The sequence below is a fragment of the Crocuta crocuta genome, unplaced genomic scaffold (genome assembly GCF_008692635.1).
Source record: "Crocuta crocuta isolate KB4526 unplaced genomic scaffold, BGI_CrCroc_1.0 scaffold59-1, whole genome shotgun sequence".
Classification (NCBI taxonomy): domain Eukaryota; kingdom Metazoa; phylum Chordata; class Mammalia; order Carnivora; family Hyaenidae; genus Crocuta; species Crocuta crocuta.
Genome location: NW_027551579.1, coordinates 2,565,002 through 2,586,332, shown reverse-complemented (window position 1 = coordinate 2,586,332; position 21,331 = coordinate 2,565,002). Strand labels below are relative to the sequence as shown.

The 21,331-nt window shown below is 39.7% G+C and overlaps 1 protein-coding gene across 1 annotated transcript in view; it reads right to left on the bottom strand.

The window, feature by feature from the left end:
- Nucleotides 1-21,331, bottom strand: part of RYR2 (ryanodine receptor 2) — a 674,490-nt gene that overhangs the window by 20,921 nt on the left and 632,238 nt on the right. The window contains exons 93-102 of the mRNA XM_077751737.1: nt 20,589-20,670; nt 16,883-18,180; nt 15,777-15,844; nt 13,493-13,640; nt 11,161-11,247; nt 10,329-10,547; nt 8,696-8,826; nt 7,332-7,374; nt 4,185-4,318; nt 669-729 (exon numbers count right to left, since the gene is read on the bottom strand). Of these exons, the coding sequence (XP_077607863.1) occupies nt 669-729; nt 4,185-4,318; nt 7,332-7,374; nt 8,696-8,826; nt 10,329-10,547; nt 11,161-11,247; nt 13,493-13,640; nt 15,777-15,844; nt 16,883-18,180; nt 20,589-20,670 (2,271 nt within the window). The remainder of the gene's footprint in view (nt 1-668; nt 730-4,184; nt 4,319-7,331; nt 7,375-8,695; nt 8,827-10,328; nt 10,548-11,160; nt 11,248-13,492; nt 13,641-15,776; nt 15,845-16,882; nt 18,181-20,588; nt 20,671-21,331) is intronic.

Below are 21,331 nucleotides of genomic sequence, written 5' to 3'. Positions count from 1 at the left end.
CAGAATTTCATGATTATCTCCAGCAACTTCCCAGAGACCGTACATGGGACCATAAAACCAATTGACAGTAATGATTTTTTAAACTGAAAATTCTAAGAGTCAAAAATATGAAACGATTGAGCAAGCCAGGGCAGTAAATGTGACCGTCTGACCTGACAGCCAGTGGCTTTTCGTACTAGGTGATTTTTGGATCACCTATATATGGATACAGACTTGGGCCCTACATTAGTTCATAGGCTCTTAGGATCAATCAAGAACAAAAACCACAATAGTTTAACACACTTAATTTGGGGGAAACAACTTTATCATAATTAATGTTTTTCAAATTTATTTATTTAGAACTTCCATTTTAACATCTAGAAAACTTTTAAGTATGTAATTACCCAACTAAAACCTAAATGAAAATACATGTGAATTTGCATCTCGGTTTCTTTTTCTTGCAAAAATATATTTTCATGTTCATCTTTCAGCTATTGAAAGAAATGGATTGAGAGAAAGGGGATAATTAACCACATATTTCTGTGGGTCATTCTCAGATAATGATCTGTATTAAGTGAATTGCTATCTAATTGACTTCCTTAAATCACTGTCTATCTGCCACCAGCAGAATCCCAACAGACTTGTCTAATCAGAGTACACTGTACTTTGTGGTAGTGAGGCGGGCTTACGTTGTCCGTGAAGACGACTCCTAGTTTCCACATCTGATACTTCACATCGATAGAGTTCAGTCTGGAAATACAAAAAACAGGAGGATTTGTAGATATGCATGCGAAGCAAAGACTCAGAGGCTTTTAAGAGCCTGCTGGCATTCTTTCCGAGGGATGAAACTGGCAACCATCTCAGGAAATGAGTTCCATCCTAGGTGCTGTTGGATGATGTATTCCAGAATTTTGTGATGGTTTTTTTAGAGGGATTTTGCAAAACAAAGCATCACTACCTTCAACTTCTATTATTTAAGATCAGAGCTTTCTTTTCCTACGTTAAATGTAAGGTAAACTCACTTGTTACGTGAGAATGATTTCCAGAAACTATGCTAAATTAATGAACACATGTGCAACCAAAGTTTCCTCGCCAACTTTCATTATACATTTGTAATTTAATTCCAACGGTGTAATTTTTACTCAGGCTAATAAAAATTTGCATAAACATACACATTCATTTTACAACTAAATTTGCCTGTGAAAGGGCTCTTTCACCGTGTTTGTGTTTCCTTTTGTTTTAAAAAAAACAAAGGCATTTGTCTTTTCCCCTTGGTTCCCAAAGTACCTTGTAGACTTATTACAATTTCCCATGTTGTTCTGTAGTTGTGAGTGTGCAGGTATCTATGCACGCTTATGTCTTTCTCCCTAGTCTGCAAACTCCCTGACACCAAGCACATTGTATCACACATGGAAGATCCCTCAATAAATGTGCTGGATGAGGAAATCTTAGCATAAATATTCATGATCTTTGTAAATTGAATACATACGTTTTAAAACATGCTTTCTAACTTTCATATTTTTCAGAGCGGCCCACTGATTTCTGTGCTAGAAATTATAACTTCGTTAGCGTTTCTAATATTCCAGGTAATTGATATGATAGTAATAAGGCAATAGAATATTAGTGTTATTTTCAAAAGGGCTTCTCTATATTTACTATTTTAGACTTTGATTACTTCTTTAGTCATTTTTTTTAGGAAGGCTAATCTTAAATTTTAAGTGGTAGGATCAGTAACTGCTAATGAAAATGGACTTCTTAGAGACTTCTCCCCCAAAGGTTAAGTTTTAATTTACCTTAGCCTAGGAATTTTTCTATTAAGGAAATAAAGATATCTTTGGGCTAGAATCAATTCTATTACTAAAGAACATTTTTTAAAGTTCTGTGAATATTTAAAATGGGTTTCAACATGAGAGACTCTTGAATGCTGACAAAAACTGAGGACTGATGGATGTGGGGGGAGGGGGGGATGGGCATGGAGGAGGACACTTGTGGGGATGAGCACTGAGTGTTATGTGGAAACTAATTTGACAATAAACTATTAAAAAAAATAAAATAAAATGGGTTTCAATACATGACTATTTTTTCTTTTTTAAAAAATATATTTATTTATTTTGAGAGAGACAGAGTGTATGTGAAGGAGGGGCAGAGAGAGAGGGAGGATCCCAAGCAGGCTCCACGCCATCAGCACAGAACCCCATTTGGGGCTTGAACTCATAAAACTGTGGGATCACGACCTGAGCCAAAATCCAATTGAGTTGGATGCTCAAATGACTGAACCACCCAGGTGCCCCTTCATATTTAAAGGCATTAATGCCAGATTAATTTCTTGACACTTTGCTAGCGGGTCAAACTTGCAAACATTTCTTATGTAAAACAGTGGAAAATTCCACTATTTGTTCAGGGGCGCCTGGGTGGCTCAGATGGTTTAATGTCCAACTTTGGCTGAGGTCATGATCTCACAGTTCATGAATTGAGCCCCCACATCAGGGTCTGTGCTGACAGCTCAGAGCCTGGATCCTGCTTCTGCTTCTTTGTCTCCCTCTCTCTCTCTGCTCCTCCCCTGCTCATTCTCTGTCTCTCTCTGTCTTTCAAAAATAATTAAGCATTGAAAAAAAAAAAAACCCATTTGGTCATAGTAAAAAAACTTTTTGTTTACAAAACAGTTTAAACTTTCCTTCTATTTTTTTCCAGAGTTTTTTTTTAAGGTCATAAATATGACCATGGAAAGAACATAATTCAGTTAAAACAATTTGATTCTATATCATTTGTCAGAGATCTGAAAATATTAGTAGAAAGCTCAGCATTGCTCTATGGTCCTGGTTTTTATATGATATTCTAACATAAGGCTCTTAATTCCTAAGCACTGGCAAGGTGTTTCATCTTCTATACAGTGACATACTCATTACATATCACATGGGTTTTCTTAAAGTACCCAGGTGATACTTTGGATCTAAATTCACAGTTTCCATCATGTATTTGTCCACAGAACTACTTTTATACTGAGTTCACATTATTTTTAAAAACCATGTAGCTCTAACAAGTTTTCAGATAGATAAAAATTATATGACCAATGAGATAGGTCAGCCAAAATGGTTTTTTAATGCTAGCTAAAATATTTATCTGACACAAAATAATACCATCCTACAGAGCCTCAGGTATCTGTATTTATCCCTAACTGACTGAGACTGTAAATTTACAAGAAAAGTGGACACGTTTTTAAGGGAAGGTAACTGTTATGTTTATTCTAAAATCAGTAAGTGGTTACAATAAGAAATTACATTTTTAAAAACATGTATGCTTTACATTTATTGCAGAATTACAGTTGATCAAATTTGCAATGTGTGTATGCGTGTGTATGTGAAATTCAACCTCAGGCAAATTCAGTTCAACTGGTTCACATCTTTCTAGTTATATTATTCTATTAAAGCACTGTATCAGGAACACCTGATTTTTAAATCTTTTTAAAATGTTTATTTACATTTGAGAGAGAGAAAGAGCGTGAGCGCAGGGGGGCCAGAGGGAGAGGGAGACACAGAATCCAAAGCAGGCTCCAGGCTCTGAGCTGTCAGCACAGAGCCCAACACAGAGCTCAAACCCACGAACCCATGAGATCATGACCTGAATGCTTAACCGACTGAGCCACCCAGGTGCACCAGGAACACCTCATTTTAAAGCTAAATTCCTGAGTAATAGCATGACAGCGTAGTATTTCTGGCTTGTGAAATCTTTGCTATTTAAATAAAACACAATAATCATGATAAAAGAATATGAACTTTGAACTTTTCTAATAAAAGGGCTCTGCAGAGCCCTCTTATGAAACAAAAGAAAGATTAACCTTTTTTTCAGACAGCATCAGGAAAGGTAGTCATATATTGTACTTTTACAGATGTTTGACTTTGACTTAAATGGCATTTAGGGATAGAAAAGGCAAATTAAATTAAGAACATACATCTTTATTTAATTTTTGCTTTGTGTAAATAATAAGAGTCACCTTCCAAAATTAATAGGAAAAAAATCCAATCATTCCACACCCAAAAACAGCCAGAAGTATAAAAGTAGACCCTTAGGTACATCTTCTGTGTCCCTGATCTCTATTTCCCCAGACTCTGAGGGAAAGGAAATCGGGGCACTAGCATATTCAGAAGTGAATTCATTTCTTCTCCTTTCAGCCTAGAGACATTGGTAAGAGCCTAAGTAACACTCACACGGCTGACAGGGAGCTGTCCTTCTTTGGCTTCTTCTTTTCCCGGGCATCGCTGAAGTCCAGGGCGGCTTTGTCCATACCAAGGAGCTCGCTGATTCTGTCCCGGCCATAGAACTCCCCATATTTATCCATAACCTGGGGGACAGGAAACAAAGCATTTTACTGGCCTCATCCACTCAGCAATCCCTTGTATGTATGCACATACAAACATCTAATTACTTTTACACTTACTATATATTTGTCTTATGTTCAAGTTCACTTAAATATCTCATTTCTGGCTCTTTTTCTGTGATCACAATGCCAAGGTCGAGGCAAACTTACAGCCCTGTATGTACTACCCCTCTGAGGAACAAGACTTCTTAGTCAAGAGAGAGGCGCATGCAAATGGAAGAGGATGGGCCAAGAAAATAAGAAGTAGAAAAAAATGAAACAAAGGAACTTTGACCAAATTCATACTTTCCACCAGAAATTATGGTTAAGAAATCTGACTTGCTTTCTCTCATGGAACTGTCACATTATGTAAGTCACACTATGTTATTAGCATCCTATTCTGCAGATAAAGAAGTTATGTCTTAGAAAACATAGCGTGCCCTTCGGGCACCTGGGTGGCTCAGTCTGTTGAGCATCTGACTCTTAGTTTTGGCTCAGGTTGTGATCTCGTGGTTTGTGAGTTCAAGCTCCTCGCTGGGCTCTGTGCTGACAGCCTGAGGCCTGCTTGGGATTCTCTCTCTCCCTTTCCTGCTCCTCCCCTGCTCATGCTCTCTCTCAAAATAATTAATTAAACATTAAAATTAAAAAAGAAAAAAAACAAGAAAACATGACATGTCCACGCTTGCTAAGCTCGGCAAGAGACGAAATAAAAAAGCAACTCTCGGGCAAAGCTCTACACTGACCATCGCTGGCCATGGGCTGGCCACTCGTGATGGCATCCTCTCTGGGGTCGCAAGTGCAACTGGTCAACTCTCCCCTGGTTTCCTGACTTGTGCTGTCTGTTCTTCAGTAATCCCCAGAACCTTGTCACCTCCCTGAGTCTTCAGGGCATTCCCTGCACAGATCCTTCTGCACCATAAGATTCCTTCCGGGGCAGCCCTCCTCCACTTCGTGGCCCTCCTACCTCTGTCATATCTGCTGGTTTTGCCCACGTGTCCCATTTTCAGACCTGCGCTGAGACGTGGGCCCACAGCTCCCCGGGACCAGGATGCAGAGCCCCGTGTACAGCCATTCTTGGCCTAATTTTTCCATGAGAGTCTCATGCATGATGAAAATGGAGACAACAGGGAAAGCAATGGAAGAAAAGCAGGAGAGAGAAGGGGCCGCTAAGGGCAAAAGAGGGTAGGAGAGCAGAGGACGAGGAATGCAGAAGGAGGAAATGAGCACATGAGGGAGAGGAGGAAGGGGATTCCCTAGGGAAAGAAGAGAGTGGATGAGGGAAGAAACACATTAATGGAAAGGAAGAAGTGATTAGCAGAAATAAAAATCAGCCTTTTCCAAATGTATACAATCAAAATGAAAACATGAAAGAGCAATGGTGGTTAAAACAAAACAAAACAAAACAAAACAAAAAAACAACCTATGAACATCAACACCACCAGTCCACAAAGGTCTGTTCTGTGTTATTCTCCTGGTGCTAAAAATGGGTGGGGGTGGGAGTTCCCTCGGGGCTGTGCTCTCACCTCACTCCCAGGAGTCAAATCAGCACTAAGTATAGTAGAAATGCCACCAATAGTCCTTGCTGCAATTACAATCTACTTATTTTATCTTTATTTTTTTAATTTTATTTATTTGAGAGAAAAAGAGCACGAGAGTGGGGGGAGATGCAGAAAGAGGGAGGCAGAGAATGCCAACCAGGCTCCACACTCTCAGCACAGAGCCTGGCATGGAGCTCGATCCCACGAACCTTAAGATCATGACCTGAGCTGAAATCAGAGGCTTAACTGACTGCAGGTGCCCCTGCAGTGACAATGTATTTATCTGCCTCTGAATATGCAGTTTCCTTCAGAGAAAGTTGTGCTTGAACAATTCAAAACTTCTTTCTTCTCAACCAAGGATAATAAAATGTTCAAATTATCCATTTAAAATTGTTTAAAAGTAAGTCTTCAAAGTTCTGGACCAATTTAGAGGTGCTCATATGCAGGTGGGCAATGCTGCTCAGAATTCCAGGTCATGCAAGGAGACAAAACTCTTGCTACCTGATTTCAATTCTTGGTGCAAGTCCTCTATCTCCCCTCAGATTGCTAACAACAACAATCTGCTAGTCGGCAATCATCCCGAGTAACATGGAGTCAAGGGAACAAGACCACTTCATCTGGCAGGTATTTCTGGCTACTCCAGGCAGTACACGCTGGAGCTAGAACTCACTGAGGAGGGGAACTGAGTCAGGGTGGCAATTAGAAAGGTTCAAAGAATGAGTAGGAGCTAGAATGTAATGCTTTATGTAATTTATGTAAATTTCTTTATTATTTACACAAAGCAGTAATACTTCCTGATGTACAAGTACTGGTACATACATTATTTCATTAAAAAAATAAGAGATCTAACATTAAGATCCACTGTGGTGGGAAGAGCAAAGATCCTTGACTTTCAAACTCAGAGTAGTTAACAGGTGTCACAGTTCATCGCTGATGCCCTATTAGTGTTCTTTCTACTACGCTATGGCACAGTCTGCATCAGAAGAATAAAACTTCATGAAAATAAACAGATCTCTGAAGTTCATGTGAAATAAACAAAACACAATCCTTTGTTCTCATGCAATGACTTTCTCCTATAGGATAAAGCTGGATTCTGGTCCCCGTGACTTATATCCGTCTTATCAGAAAATGGTCATTAGCCAATTTAGGTGATCCAAAGAAGCTCAGAGAAAACTGTCACCAATTCCTATTACTGTGTGGACTGAGCACCGATTATTCACCTGAGTCAGAGGATAGGTGGATGAAGCGATGCTTATTTATTTTATAGCTGCAGAGTATGGGTTTTTTTTTAAGTGCAATTCTTGAAATTCATACTCAATTCTATTGCCACTTTGAAATGACATTAAAAGACAGATAAAGCACACCTCAGTATTTCATTCTCCATATGAGCCACATCAAATTCAAATCTGAATTGTACTCTAGGAAACAAATAGAGAATCATTCTTTCTGAGAGGTATTACCTTTCTTTTAACAAATTTGTCCCAGTAGTTGTTGGGAAATGACCTAAAAAACATAAAAGCATAAAAGTAAAAGAGTATCATTTGAAAAAAGGATAAATAACAATATATTGTTTGGAATAAACAAAATACTTAAAATAATATGTAAACATACATCCTTCCATTCACAAAAATTATAATGAATTTGATATAGTAATTCTACTATATCATAGGTAGATTAAATATCATTTAAATGTTAATATAAAAATATACACATGGAAATCACAAAAAGGCTCCAGGTTAATATTTTAATGGGGAAGAATATGGGCATATTTGTTAATAAGTACTCTTATTATATTTATTTACATGTCAATATATGTCATTTGTAACATGTCAAATGATATGTATTTTGTCAACTGTCTTTAAAAATCGAAGTGTCTGCAAATCTGTCATTGTTTTCCTTATGAAGTATAAAAAAAAATCTCATTCCCACATTATCCTCAAGGAGACTGAGCATGGCATCTTGACTAATACAGAGTTCACTTAAAGGGACAGACCTAGTTTGACTTAGTATTAACAGCTAGAGTTGATAAATAAAACACTTTACATTTAGAGTAAACATTTATAAGGCACAAACACATTACCCCCTTTTGAAAACTCAGAGCATATTAGAAATTTTAACTTTTTAAGAACAAGCAAAACGGATCACAATAAAAAGATACTTCACACGTGAGTTGCAGAAACCACTCAAAAAATATTGTATCACTAATACCTTTAGTGGTGGAAAATTATGCTTTTGTGATGGACTGATACCAAGAACAGCAGCTGGTAGTCTGGGTCTTGACCTCACAAGGGTAAATAATTAAAGTATAAAAAAAGTATTTGTTTCCCTGCCTTATATTTTACATGTCATAATGTTTAACTAGTTTTATGCTAGGCTGCTTGATGGTACCAACTGAAAGTTTACAACTTATATACACTGAAAGTATGAGATTCAATATTTTTACCTTTAATGCTACAACTCTTTTCTTAATGAATCATTTTTGTTTTGTCTGGGTTTTTCGATGAGATAACCCTACACTGCAGGTTACATCCCTCTATCTCCACACTTTTCTGAACATTGAGTAATGGATGTGAAGTTCCATCAGTGCTGTGGAAATGGACTCAGAGCCATTTTTGATTAAAGAATTTGAAACACAGATGGGGAAAAAAATTGATGGCATCCATTAAGAGGCTGACAGCGCATAGTCTTTTGATTTTCTTGGCCAAAAATATAACTATTATTCACCTCCGCTACACTTTTGACAAATCTGCAGGTACCCCAGCAAAGTTTTTTTTTGTCTTGTAATTTTTGAGCACAAAAATGTCTCATATAATTCTTTACTCACTGTGTGTTGATTACGAGTCTATCCCACTGGCCTTTAATATCATCTTCTGAAGGCTGTTCTGTAATATAAAGCCCATCAAATTCCAATTTTCGAGCTACTTCCTTTTCTCGCTTAAAAATAACCAATGGGACCTACATTTGAAAAAAAAATAAACACGTTAAAATTAGTTTAGATTTACTGGCATCTCCTGTGGTCACTATCTTTACAAGACAGCTTTTGGAAAAAGAAATATTTCCCATGTTACCTTTCCAGAAAGGTAAAATTGAGTGAGAATGAATTGGTTATATTTAGGCAGAAAGAAACATCTAGAGGTTTAGGAAAAACATAAGATAGAATAGATACTATTTACAATCATATGTTTTTAAACACATAGAAGTTCAGAGATAATTGCACTGAAGAAATCACTTATATGTATTAAAGAAAAAAAGATTTAATATATCTTTTATTGTGATATATTTAATATAGATCTTTATATATATAAGCATGAATGGATACAATAAAATATAGCAATGTTACTAATGTTCCAAAATGCACGCTTCTAAAAAGTGCAGTGTTATTTGAGAAATCTCTTTAATTATTCCACACTCAGCATGCCCATATGCTATTTTGAAATAAATTTTAATTTCACCATCAGCAAAAATCTTTGTCAGCTAGCCAAAATCTTTTCAGAACATATTGATTCTCTTTTCATATGGACAGATTTTACAGAAGGTATGGATACAAGAAAGAGGCAGACATTCTAGAAGAATCCAAGAATACCCCCTCCCCCCTTAATAAAACAAAGGAAAGACAGGGAGGGAGAAGAATTTCTGAAGAAAATTTTGCATTCTAGTCTTTCACCCTGGTCTCTGGTTTTTCAAAAGTCTTTTAGAAGCTTCACAATCCAAGGCAGGGGACAGTGAAATAAAGGCATTGCCATGAAAAGTGTCTTGCTAGGGGAAAATAAAGAGGTTTGCAAAGGTAATGGGCAGCCCTGAGCACTCGGAGACTATCTTGAGCTCTGTTCACCAAATTATATTATTCTCTTGGTAGGGCTCTAGGGATAGAATTGCATTATTTTCTGGGTGAAGGTGACAAATTATGAAGCCTTTCTGCCAACAGTGGCATTAGGTAGGTACCTAATAACAGGACAATCAAAATGACTCCTAGGTTCTATATCATGTATTATATAACTCAAATACACTGGAGCATTGCTGGGGGACATGGTGGGTTACTTCTGGGGGGTCAAGTTTTGATGAAACTGGCCATTATGTAAATAATTACCAATATGTGAAAGGGAGCTACAACAAGACAGCCCAGGGCCACAAGCCCTTCCCAGGACAGCCTGAAGCCAACTACTGGTTAACATGGAGCATGGAAGGTCAGGCTCTGCTGCCCCAGCCCAAGACAGCCCTAGAGGGGCATCCCAGCTTCAGACTGGGGCTTGTGCCTGTGCCCTGTGGTATCTGAACTGCAGGCCCACTTTGTCATCTGTTCCACACTGCTTCTTCTCTTTGCCTCACAGGTGATGACTCATGGAACTTTCCCTAATAATCTCTGTGCATCTCAGAGTCTGCTCCCTCAGAAGTCCAACCTGCAACAGACATGTGCATGCACAGACACACACGGGTACCTTGGTGCCTTACTATCTTACTTTCAAGCAGTAGTAGCCGATGATGCAGAAGAAAGAAATGATGGTGTGAAGAATTGCTAAGATCCGCAGCGTGGGCTCCATGTAGCCGCTGCTCTCCTCCAGGACGTAGTGAACCGCGATGATTCTAGGTGAGCCACTGTCCAGGCTGCTAACTTTGGCATTTCCACTTGAACTGCGAGTGGGTAGCTCCTTTCCTTCAACCACAGAAGAAGTGGAGACCTGATTCAAACCAGTTAAAAGTACAGTCAGTTCACTCCCTCGAAGGTATCGGTGTACACAAGAAACAATGGAAACCCAGCCTTGTCAGCAGAGAGCCAGATGTGAAGCTCATGTACCATGAAAAGACTAAAAGCAAAGGCTAAAAATAAAAAGATAGCTTTTCAGAAGCTGATGGCATGTAATGAGCACACCCTTTAAAACACCTTCCAGTCTAAGCAAGAGTTATGAGGATTCTAATGCATGCAGGAGAAAAATTAGATGGCTAAGCTGCCTTCTCAGGTATCACATGAATTTAAAGTAATGAGGGTATGCCACACCCAGATATGGTACCAAGAGGGATATCCAGCCAAATCAGGCTAGGGACACTGAGTACACCCTGCACTGCACCAAACACTCTTTAGTTGAGGTATTTCCTGCTCAGTTTGGAGGAACAGTTCTACTCCTGCCTTACAAGACCATCAGTGGTGTGCATAAGCTCTAGGTTTCTCCTTTCATCAAAACATATTTTAAAATAGGTTTAGATGTGCTCATTGGTGGATGTGTGAAATTTGTGCATGCAATTCAACCCATCTGCAGTTTCGTACTGGTTATTGAAAGATGAAGATGTACGTACCTTATAAAAGAGCAAGATGAAATTGATTGCAAACGCGACAAATAAGGCTAACATTCTCATGTTGTAAAAGTTGCGAGCAAAATAGTTCTGAAGGTGAAAAAAATGATTAAAAGGTCACTGAATGAAGAGATTGACATGTGCAGACAATTTAAAGCATTCATTCATCTGCCTGAAACTACTTCTTGAGAGCCTACTATGCATCAGGTAACATTCTTGGAGCTGTAGATGTAACAGTAAATAAGTCATTTGGGCCAGCATGGAGGAGACATACATCTGCAGATTAAAAACAAAAGAAAATCTTATTTCAGAGGATGCTAAATGCCATGAAGAGAAATCCATCAGGCTATGGGCTTAGGGAATGTGGGTGCTATTTTAGACAGGTGGTCAGGGAAGGTTTAGGCAAGAAAGAGAGAGAGAACTCAGAAATGAGTCCGAGCAACTCAGTAAACAGTTGGTGACATTTATTGGCTTGAAAAAAGTAGGAGGAAAAGTATGTTTAAGGAAAAAGCCTATGGGAAAATATCAAGTATTTGTTTTAATACTAAGTGGGAGAAGTCTATGAGGTATCCAAGTGGATATGCCAGGGGCTTTAGCAGAGTAAGTCATGTCAAGATGACCAATGCACGCCATTGTTGGTCTCCATGTACACACCCCATCGGGATGGTGTCATCTCCCACACAGGACCCTGCCTCTTCTGCCATGGCTTGTTGGACAAAGGCAGGCTCATCACTCAAACTGGCTGACAGCCAGTGACAGCCAAACTGGCTCAGTCAAATTGGTTGTCCTTGTGGAAGATTGGAGTTGGGTCATGGAGGCTGAGTTGGTAACCTTGTTTATCTGAGCTGGCAGGTCACAAACACTTGAGGGACAAGAAGCTTGTGATGGCCTGACATGGCCATGACTAGCCTTGTACGTGCAAACCGGTGAGTAGAGAAAGTGATACAGGAAGGAAATCAGACAAGCAGGAAATTAGGAACTGCACAGAGATAAGGGAACATGGAGGACAGATGGAAGACAACCCTCTTATTGACTTGCTTTACACAACTGTAGTGAAAGAGTCTTCAGGAATCCACTGGGCTATTGCAGGTTACTGGGACCCATTCAACCTCATGCCCAATACCATCTACACTGCGCCTACAGCCATGGCAACAATTACAACACAGCAAATCAGTGATTATCCAGTGTGATCTACAAAACATTTACATTTAATATACTTTGTACTAAATGATGTGGGGAAAATACAAGCCAGTCGAAGAAAACATAGTTGAAAACTATTAATTAAAATATGTTTCCATAAATTATATAAAAATGTATAGTATTTATTTCTACATAAGCAATTAGAATACACAATTACTGAGGACAATTCATGTCCCTTAGGGGTGGAGTACTATAGTACTGACTTCCCTGTGTTTCCTGTCAACTTTTGATTTCTCAAAGGCTGTAAAACACTATGTATGATTTTGACTTTCAAATGGCTTTATTAGGAGCAGCATTGGTCTTCATTTCTAGGTCTGACATTATTGGTCAGTACCTCTGAGAGGTTGATTGTACACACCCATCTTAAAAAATTGTACATATTGTAATATTTATACATACATATATAAAAAAGGGCTTTCAACCAAAATTTCTAAGAATTCCATCTTGTAGGAATATGAATAAAGATAGAGAACTATACCTTCTTTCTTTGTTTTTCAAATATGAATATGCATCTAATTAATTGGGGAGCATTTCTGCAAAATGCATAGGATACTATGTAAAGAACTGCCTTCTCTCTTTTCATTCATTTTTAAAATTATTTCTATTTAAAGAATAATTCTGAATAGACCCTCATAGTATCAATGGAGAGTTGACTCACTGCATTAATACTTTCATAACTGGATTTTTAATAAAAAGATGACGTTCTAGAAAAATCGATTAATTCGGCCCTGGAAGTGCAATGTGAATTACCTCTACCCTCAAAGGCATGTTTTTGCTCTTAGGGTCCAGAGACCCTGGCACAGTGTCCTGCAGAGTGGAGCTTTGGGGTGTATTTATTAACTTGCCCCAAAGGCGTAATGGGAACACGCTGGTGGCACGAGGCCAGCAGTCACTAAATCAGATGGTTTCAGGTAAGGTGGATGTGGGTGGAGGTTATGGTTTGATGACAGGGAGCAGTGGACCAAAGGCATTTATTATAAAATATAAACACGCTCGGGCGAGCAAATGAAACAAACTTGCAGGGCTGACTTGTCCCCTAATTGCCACCCAAGGAGAGGCAATGAATATTTACTGGGCCTGAGTGATTATGGTCTCACAATATATCAATAACAATATTCACTGTAAAACATCTTACTAGAAGTTTCTGTTGATAGGCGATGATTTTCTTCCAGAATGCTGACTCGGGAACTTCTGGCTCTCCATATCTGTGTGTGTGGAGCTGCCTCAACTTCTGTTTACCCTTGTCTTCTTTGGCTTTTTCTTCTTTTTCTCCATCTTCTCCCCTGTGAACACAAATGAATGCAATATAAGCCAACCAGGAACTAAAGAGATGAACAAGTTTTGTGCCAAATTATGCAAATGAATATTTAAATCACAGCATCACTGTTGAAAACTAGTTTATCTTCCAGTGCACTATAATATTCAGAATTTGAGAGTAGGATCATTCTGTGACATTCAAATCTAAAAGGATGTTCACCATTGTTCAGCATCAGGGAAATACAAACCAAAACCAGACTGAGACATACCTCACATTAGAGTGGCTAAAATTAACAACCTGGGAAACAACAGATGTTGGCAAGGATGTGGAGAAAGGGGAACCCTCTTGCATTGTTGGTGGGAATGCAAACTGGTGCAGCTACTCTGGAAACCCGTATGGCGGTTCCTCAAAAAATTAAAAACAGAATTACCCTCTGACCCAGCAATAGCATTACTGAGAGTTTATCCAAAGGATACAGGAGTGCTGATTCATTGGGGTTCATGTACTCCAATGTGTATAGCAGTGGTATCGATAATAGCCAAATTATGGTATTAGTCCATCNTGATTTCACTCATATGTGGAATCTGAGAAACTTAACAGAAGACCATAGGGGAAGGGAAGGAAGTTACAAACAGAGGGAAACAACCCACAAGAGACTCTTAAAGACAGAGAACAAACTGAGGGTTGATGGGAGTGGAGAGCAGAGAGAGCAGGGGAGGTGTGTGATGGGCACTGAGGAGGGCACCTGTTGGGATTAGCACTGGATGTTGGATATAAGCGATGCATCATGGGAATCTACTCCTGAAGCCAGGACAGCACTGTATGGCAGCTAATTTGACAATAAATTAAAAAATAAATAAATAAAGGACATTTTACAGGTCTGAAGTGTCTTAATAGTTTTACATACCACATTCCCTTCCAAATGTGCAATAAAAACATTTAACTGAAAAGAGAACGACAATGATGACACTTTTTTTTACTCTGACTTCCCAACAATTTTATTTTTAAATTGTGATTTTAATATTCAGTTCACACACTGACCAGCCATTAGGGCTTAATTTCAGAGGTATATGCATTTGGCATAAGCATAAAGCATGCCACCATATTAATTTTGCGGACAGTAATGGAATCAGAAGCACTGAAATTTGATGTGTATACTCCTTCTAAGTGCAAAACACCAATCCTTCATGAAAGTATCTTTATGGGGGTCAAAGAAACATATGCACGCATCATCACCCTAACCTGGGTGAGAGATAGCTAACGTTACCTTTAACATGAAAGGATTGCCACAGAAATGATGGTCATGCCGTTACATTTCACTCTAACAAATCATCTATGTGCCCATTTTTACAACCGACCCAACCATGCAAGCTCTTTGACAATAAACACAGTCGACCGTAAGGAAGAGCCTATGAAAACACACCAAAGAAAATAACAATGGAGGAGAAAAGTAAAAATGCTGTGTGAGCGCAGTAGCACTTAGAGGTACTTAAAATTTTACTTCATTGAGTTTTAAAAGTGTGCCTATGAAATTATTTAAACTGGGTGAAAGTGAGAGGTTTCCATGATTAACAGAAAGCCAGCGTTATGGAGAAGTGACCCATTTTTATGGCCCCGCACCCAGCTCTTTCTTTCTTCTTGCTGCAAAGGCAACTGTGCTCCACAGCAGGAGTGTGGGTAAAAATGAAGATTTCTGGTTCCCACACCAGACCTGCTGAATCAGAATCCCTGTGGATCTTTGTTTTTTAACAAACTTGCCACTCTGCATGTGGCTCTGGGGCTGCGCTTTGGGGGATGGTCACTGCCAGGATTCTAGGCAATGGCATTCAGGATGTTTGTCTCCTGCCTAGCTCAGAAGGACAGAAGTCCCGCCTGGTTTTGAGCACAGAACGGCAGCACTGAGTGACCCTGAGGAGAGCATCCGTGGAATCGCTGGGGTCATTTCTATTGAAAGAGAAATGCACAAACAGAATCCTCATGGAACAAGGAGGAACGAGATGGAGTGGAAGCTCAGTGGGGGTGGGGGGTCCTCCCCCGAGAGCCTCACCTCGGGGATGGCCGACTTTGTTGTCATGGAGCATGTGAGACTGTCCCCCAAAGAGAGGGAGACCATGGGTAAATGAGACTGAAACAAAGGCACATAAACAGAAATGACACATACTCGGCCTTTTCGGGTTCAGATTTGTTTTCTTCTTTCTCCTCCTTTTCTTCCTCTTTCACCTTCTGTTCCTTGAATGAGCAAGAAAAGCAGGGTTACACATCGCGTCTGAGTGAGTTTAGGGATCCCCGTAACCCCGTGCCAAATCACAACCTACCAAGGATACCCTCTTGCCGTCACGGAGATAAAAGAGCCAGATGCACCCTTCATTCTGGTCTAAACTCCTACCCCTTCTTCCTCGTACCCCCCATCCCCACCAGAGGTAATACAGACTTGCGGGTCTCCTCCTCACTTTCCTTTCTTACTTCAGAAATACCTTCTCAGGGCACCTGGGTGGCCCAGTCAGTTAAGCATCCAAATTTGGCTCAGGTCATCATCTCCCAGTTCGTAAGTTCAAGCCCCACATCGGGCTCTGTGCTGATAGCTGAGAGCCTGGAGCCTGCTTCTGATTCTGTGTCTCCCTCTCTCTTCACCCTCTCCCCAACTTTGCACACATAAGCAGCACTCTCTCTCTCTCTTTCTCAAATATAAATAAATAAACATTAAAAAAAAAGAAAAGAAATACCTTCTCTACCTCATTCACCTACTCGATCCTTACTCACCTTCCACGCAAACTTAAGTGCCCCTCTCTTAAGTTTCACTGAGCTACTCCAAACCAAAATGATATTTCCATTTTCTCAACATACGTGACCTCTACTGTTTAGTGCCTGCACCTTTTAACACTTCATAATTTCCTAGTTCCTTCATGGGTGTTGGTTACAGCTTCCTAATAAACTCTTTATGGCAATTAGAAAGCAGAAACCACATCTTCTATTCCCTTTAATGCCCTATGATATCCAGTGGCGATAGGCATCTGGTAAAGATATAAAATATCTGTGGATGGAATGACGGCTCAGGTGACTACTGTCATTAGGGTCAGGACTTGAGCTTCTGCCTTAACAGTTTAAATAATTCAGTAATTTGCAAAGAATCATCACAAGGCAAGCTTTGCCTACCAAGAGCCATTTCCCTTTGGAAACGCTCACGTAGTTAACACCACTCTGGCACCAGCACAAAAGCTGACACAGAGCTCACATATCATGCCCAGAGAAGTCCAGGGAGTCAATTACCTGAAATTTTTCCTGAACGTCAGGGATGGGGACTGGGTTGCTCATTAAGTCGCTGAGGCCAGCATTTGGATTATGAGGGATAAGTTTGTACTGTCCTCCTTCTCTCTTCAGATCCAAGCCAAATATGTCCGAGAGAAGGTCGCTTTCCTCCGTCAGTTCCTTCAGGTCTGTCAGGTCTTCCGAGGGCAGGGCGGCTTCCGTGGGCTTCCTGTCCCCCTCCTCTCCATCCCCTCTCACCTCATCCTGAGTGGGGTCTGGCATGTTGGCCAAGAGCTCCGCGACTCGGATCTTTTTCGCTCCTTCTACAAGGCTTCCTCCCAGCAGCAGGCTGCAAATGATGCGGAAGAAGCCTCTGGAAACACTGGCCACAAAGTGCAAGAGGCTCATGAAGATACTCCAGTAGGACGAAAAGGCAGCTGTGACCATATCCTTCATGGTCATCTTCTTCACTTTTTTCATCTGTTTCTTCAGGCTTTTCAGGCTGAGCATTCGCATGAGGGTCAAGATATTATACCTGAGAGCAAACAGGGCCGACCTGACAGTCACGATGGAAAAGAAACCCATTCTGGGCCCCTGCTCTTCTGGCTTCTCCTTCTCACTTTCTTCTTTATTCACTGACCTCTCGTTCAAATCCGACTCGGAGATCTGTGCCGCCAGCTGCATTTCAAATATGGTGTCCTCGCAGAAGTTGACAAAAAGTTCCATTTTCTCCTTTTCTCCCCCTTCGTTGACCACGTCAAATATGAACTGCCTTTTGGACTCCTTGACCTGTGGCTTCTCCCACTGGGTTCGGCTGGACTCACTGATTTCAAAATACACCCTCTCAATGCGTTTGGCACTTCCCATGATCTCGATGCGGCCCAGAAAGGGCTGGAAGTAATTCAGCACGCTCTCTGCCAACTCCAGGAAAGTCTGCAGGCGCGTATCATTGGGCATGTGCTCTGAAAGATTGGTCAGAAGAACGGCCACATTGAAGCCAATGTCCTTTGCAGGCTCATGAAACCTTTTGACAAACTCTTCATAGTCCAGGGTTTCGTTTTCATCCGTCTCCGCACAGGACAGAAGAAACTCGGTTTCTGACTGCGTGTAGTGTTTATGGCTCTCCATCGCTTTATGGAAGTCCCTCTTGGAAATGACTCCCTTACCATCAGGGTCGTATTCTTTAAATGTGTCAGAAGAGGTCAAATCCTTCAGTTTTAAGAACATGTCAAAAAACTTGAGAATCATCTCCACGTTGTTGGAAGACTCCACAAGCATATCGACCATCTGTTTGCCAATGGTTCCATTGACAACATTACCTGGTGGTAAAGAATGGCATGTGTTCAGAATAAACATTCCTGGTAAAACCAGTGTCTAGAGAGAAAATGAGCATAGAAACCTTACATGACATGTGAATTAAGGACACCTCTTAGTTTAGCATCTATGGCATGAAGTCTCAGGAAACAGGTTTATTTGTAAACTCTGCTTTAAAAGAGTGATTACAGGAACACATGCAAAACCGTATTTACAAAGTAGAATAACACAAGTAAATCAAGGTTGGAACAAACGCTGTTATTTCCCCTCAAATTGATCATGGAAGCAGTATGTTTTAGGATACAGAAAATCAGGGAAACATTTATGCCCTAATGCCAGAAACTGAAGTCTGGGTTTCATGTTGATAATAAAAATGAGCACTTGGACAGCATTTTAGGACTGAAGAATCACTTTTCATAGATAATACCTGATTTAACATTCATATGTCTGTGAGGCAGATACTTTTTATTAATTCTGATTTTACTATTGAGAAAACTGAGGTTTATCAAGGCTAAATGAATGTGCCTGTTGTGACATGATTATTGAGGGTGAGTGCCAGGACATCAAATTGATCCTCTGAAAGCAAATTATATGTTCTTTCTGATTTACAATGTAAAGCATCTCCCTGAATTTCTTCATGGTTGAGAATATTTATTGTGGAAAAATGGAAGATCATTGATAAGCATGAGAAAATTAGATATTACCCTAAATTACAGAGTCACAGAAAGCTTTTTATTCTTTGAACAGAATGTGCTATGTAACATAAAGACAGCAGAAAAAAGACATGTGGTGAGGTCTGCTGAGTCCATTTGTGCAGCAGTAAACATTGTGGTTGAGAACGTGGGCTAAGGAATCCAGGCTCCATCATCTAGAAGCTGAGCAATGTGGGCAGATTTCTTAGCCTCTCTGTGCCTCACTTTCCTCATCTGCAAAACAGTGATAATAATACTACCAAAGCCATAACCTTGGTATTAGAATTAAATGAGTAGCTGGTATATTAAAATGGGTAAATTTAGGGCACCTGGGTAGCTCAGTTAAGTTGGTGAAGCATCTGACTTTGGCTCAGAGCATGACCTCATGGTTAATGCATTTGAGCCCCACAATGGGCTCTGTGCTGAGAGTTCCAAGCCTGGAGTCTGCTTTGGATTCGGTGTCTCCCTTTCTCTCTGTCCCTCCCCTTCTCATATTCTGTGTGTGTCTCTCTCTCTCAAAAATAAATAAACATTAACATTTTTTAAAAAAAAGTTTAGTATAATGGGTGAATTTAAGTTGTCACGGATGCAGTCTCAGCTGCTCTTGTGGTTATGAGTGTTATTACTATTTCTAGACTACAATGTGATATGAAGTCATGGAAAAGGGGTCCTGTGCTCAGAGGGTATACAGTGGCTTTCACATAAGGGTTTTTGCAAATGTGGCACCTTTGAAATCCTAGCACAAGGCACACCTCCTGCCTGAGTTAATCAAAGTGCAGTTATGCAAAGCACGGCAGTCTAAGAAACAGGGAGAGAAAAATTAGGAGGAATTCAAGAAAAAGGGTAGGTGGCAAGAGCAAACACATTTTAGGTGGCTTTGGTCATTTTCATGTGATTTCACTGACTTCATCCATCAGTAGATGGGTACCTTCATTTCACAGAGGAAGCAACTTGAAAATGGAGATGGAACCAGCACAAGGGTCACACTGCTAGCGTGGGAAAGCAGAGACTCGAACCCAAGCTCTCGAACACCGTGTTTACTGACTGACACAGAAGAGACATGCGGTAGCAAGGCAAGACAAGTTGGAAAGAGAGAAGAGAGAGAACGAGAGCTGAGATAGGCACACCATGGGAGAAGAGGACTGCCACCAGCAGCCACTGTGAAGGGCGTTGTCCTCTCTTCTCCTGCAGGACATGAAGGACCCATGGGAGTCACCATGCAGCCAGTTCAAGGCAGTGATTTATACAGTTGGAGTTTATCCACATGCCTATAAGGCCCACTGATTCAAACCAATGGACAACTTCATATATACTATGTGTCTGGAGAGTGTGTTTTTTAGGGTATCACTAGGAAATGACAAGTGTCCCTATAAGTTACCACTGGTTTCATTCCCCAGCTATATAAACTGAGATATGCAAGATATCTCTTAAAAAATAACCTTGAGGAATTGGGCATGGAGGAGGGCACTTGTAGGGATGAGCACTGGGTGTAAAATGGAAACCAACTTGACAATAAACTATTAAAAAAAAACTACAGAGTAATGAAATCCAAAAAAAAAAATAACCTTGAGAAAACAATAATAAAGCTAGCAATAAATCTAAGGTATCTGTCACATCTCAGTGTTGATTATGCTTTGCAGTATGCTGACTCCATAAGCAAGCACATACTGATCCTTGAAATCAAAGGCTAATGGAAACTTGAAAATATAAATCAAAAATACCTTCTAGCATGGACAGCAACATGACCACCATATCCTTCTGAAGATCCATTAATTCTTTTAGTAGCTCAATTTGACTGGAATCCTGAAAATATTAATATGTGTTATATTAATATATAACATGTGATACATGACATATAATACATAATGTATATATTGCATTTGAGATAATATGAGAAGACTGTGTAGTGAGAACATCATACTTGTTCTCACAAATAACTTGTAAACACTTTCCAGATTTGTAGAACTAAAGAAAGCCCAGGCATAAATATGAAGCTTACTTACTATAAATAGATATAATCCAGAATTAGTATTTACTACAGATTCTCATTTTATTAAAGTATGTGTGAGGACAATGAAGAAGTCTACCAAGAACACAGAAGGATGAAAGCAGCAGCAGATTATCCAGAGCCAGGCAAGACTCAGGCACTTCTGCCCATTAGACAGGTTTCTTTTACTTGAAGATTGTACTTGTTTTTCCTTCCTCCTAACTTATTACACAAAAATGCTATCTGTTTTGTAAAAATTAACTTATTCTGGAAAAACAAGCCTAACAGTGATATGAGTTAAATTTATTTATATAAATCTAATATAAATGTACCCAAGTACCACCTATTGGAATATTGTATAATGTAACTTATTTACCAATTTTATTAAACTCCTTGATATTTCTTGAGTTAAGATTTTCTGGATATTTTTCTTTGTTTATGTTTGCCTTTGATTTTTTACCATGGAAAAATTCTTTT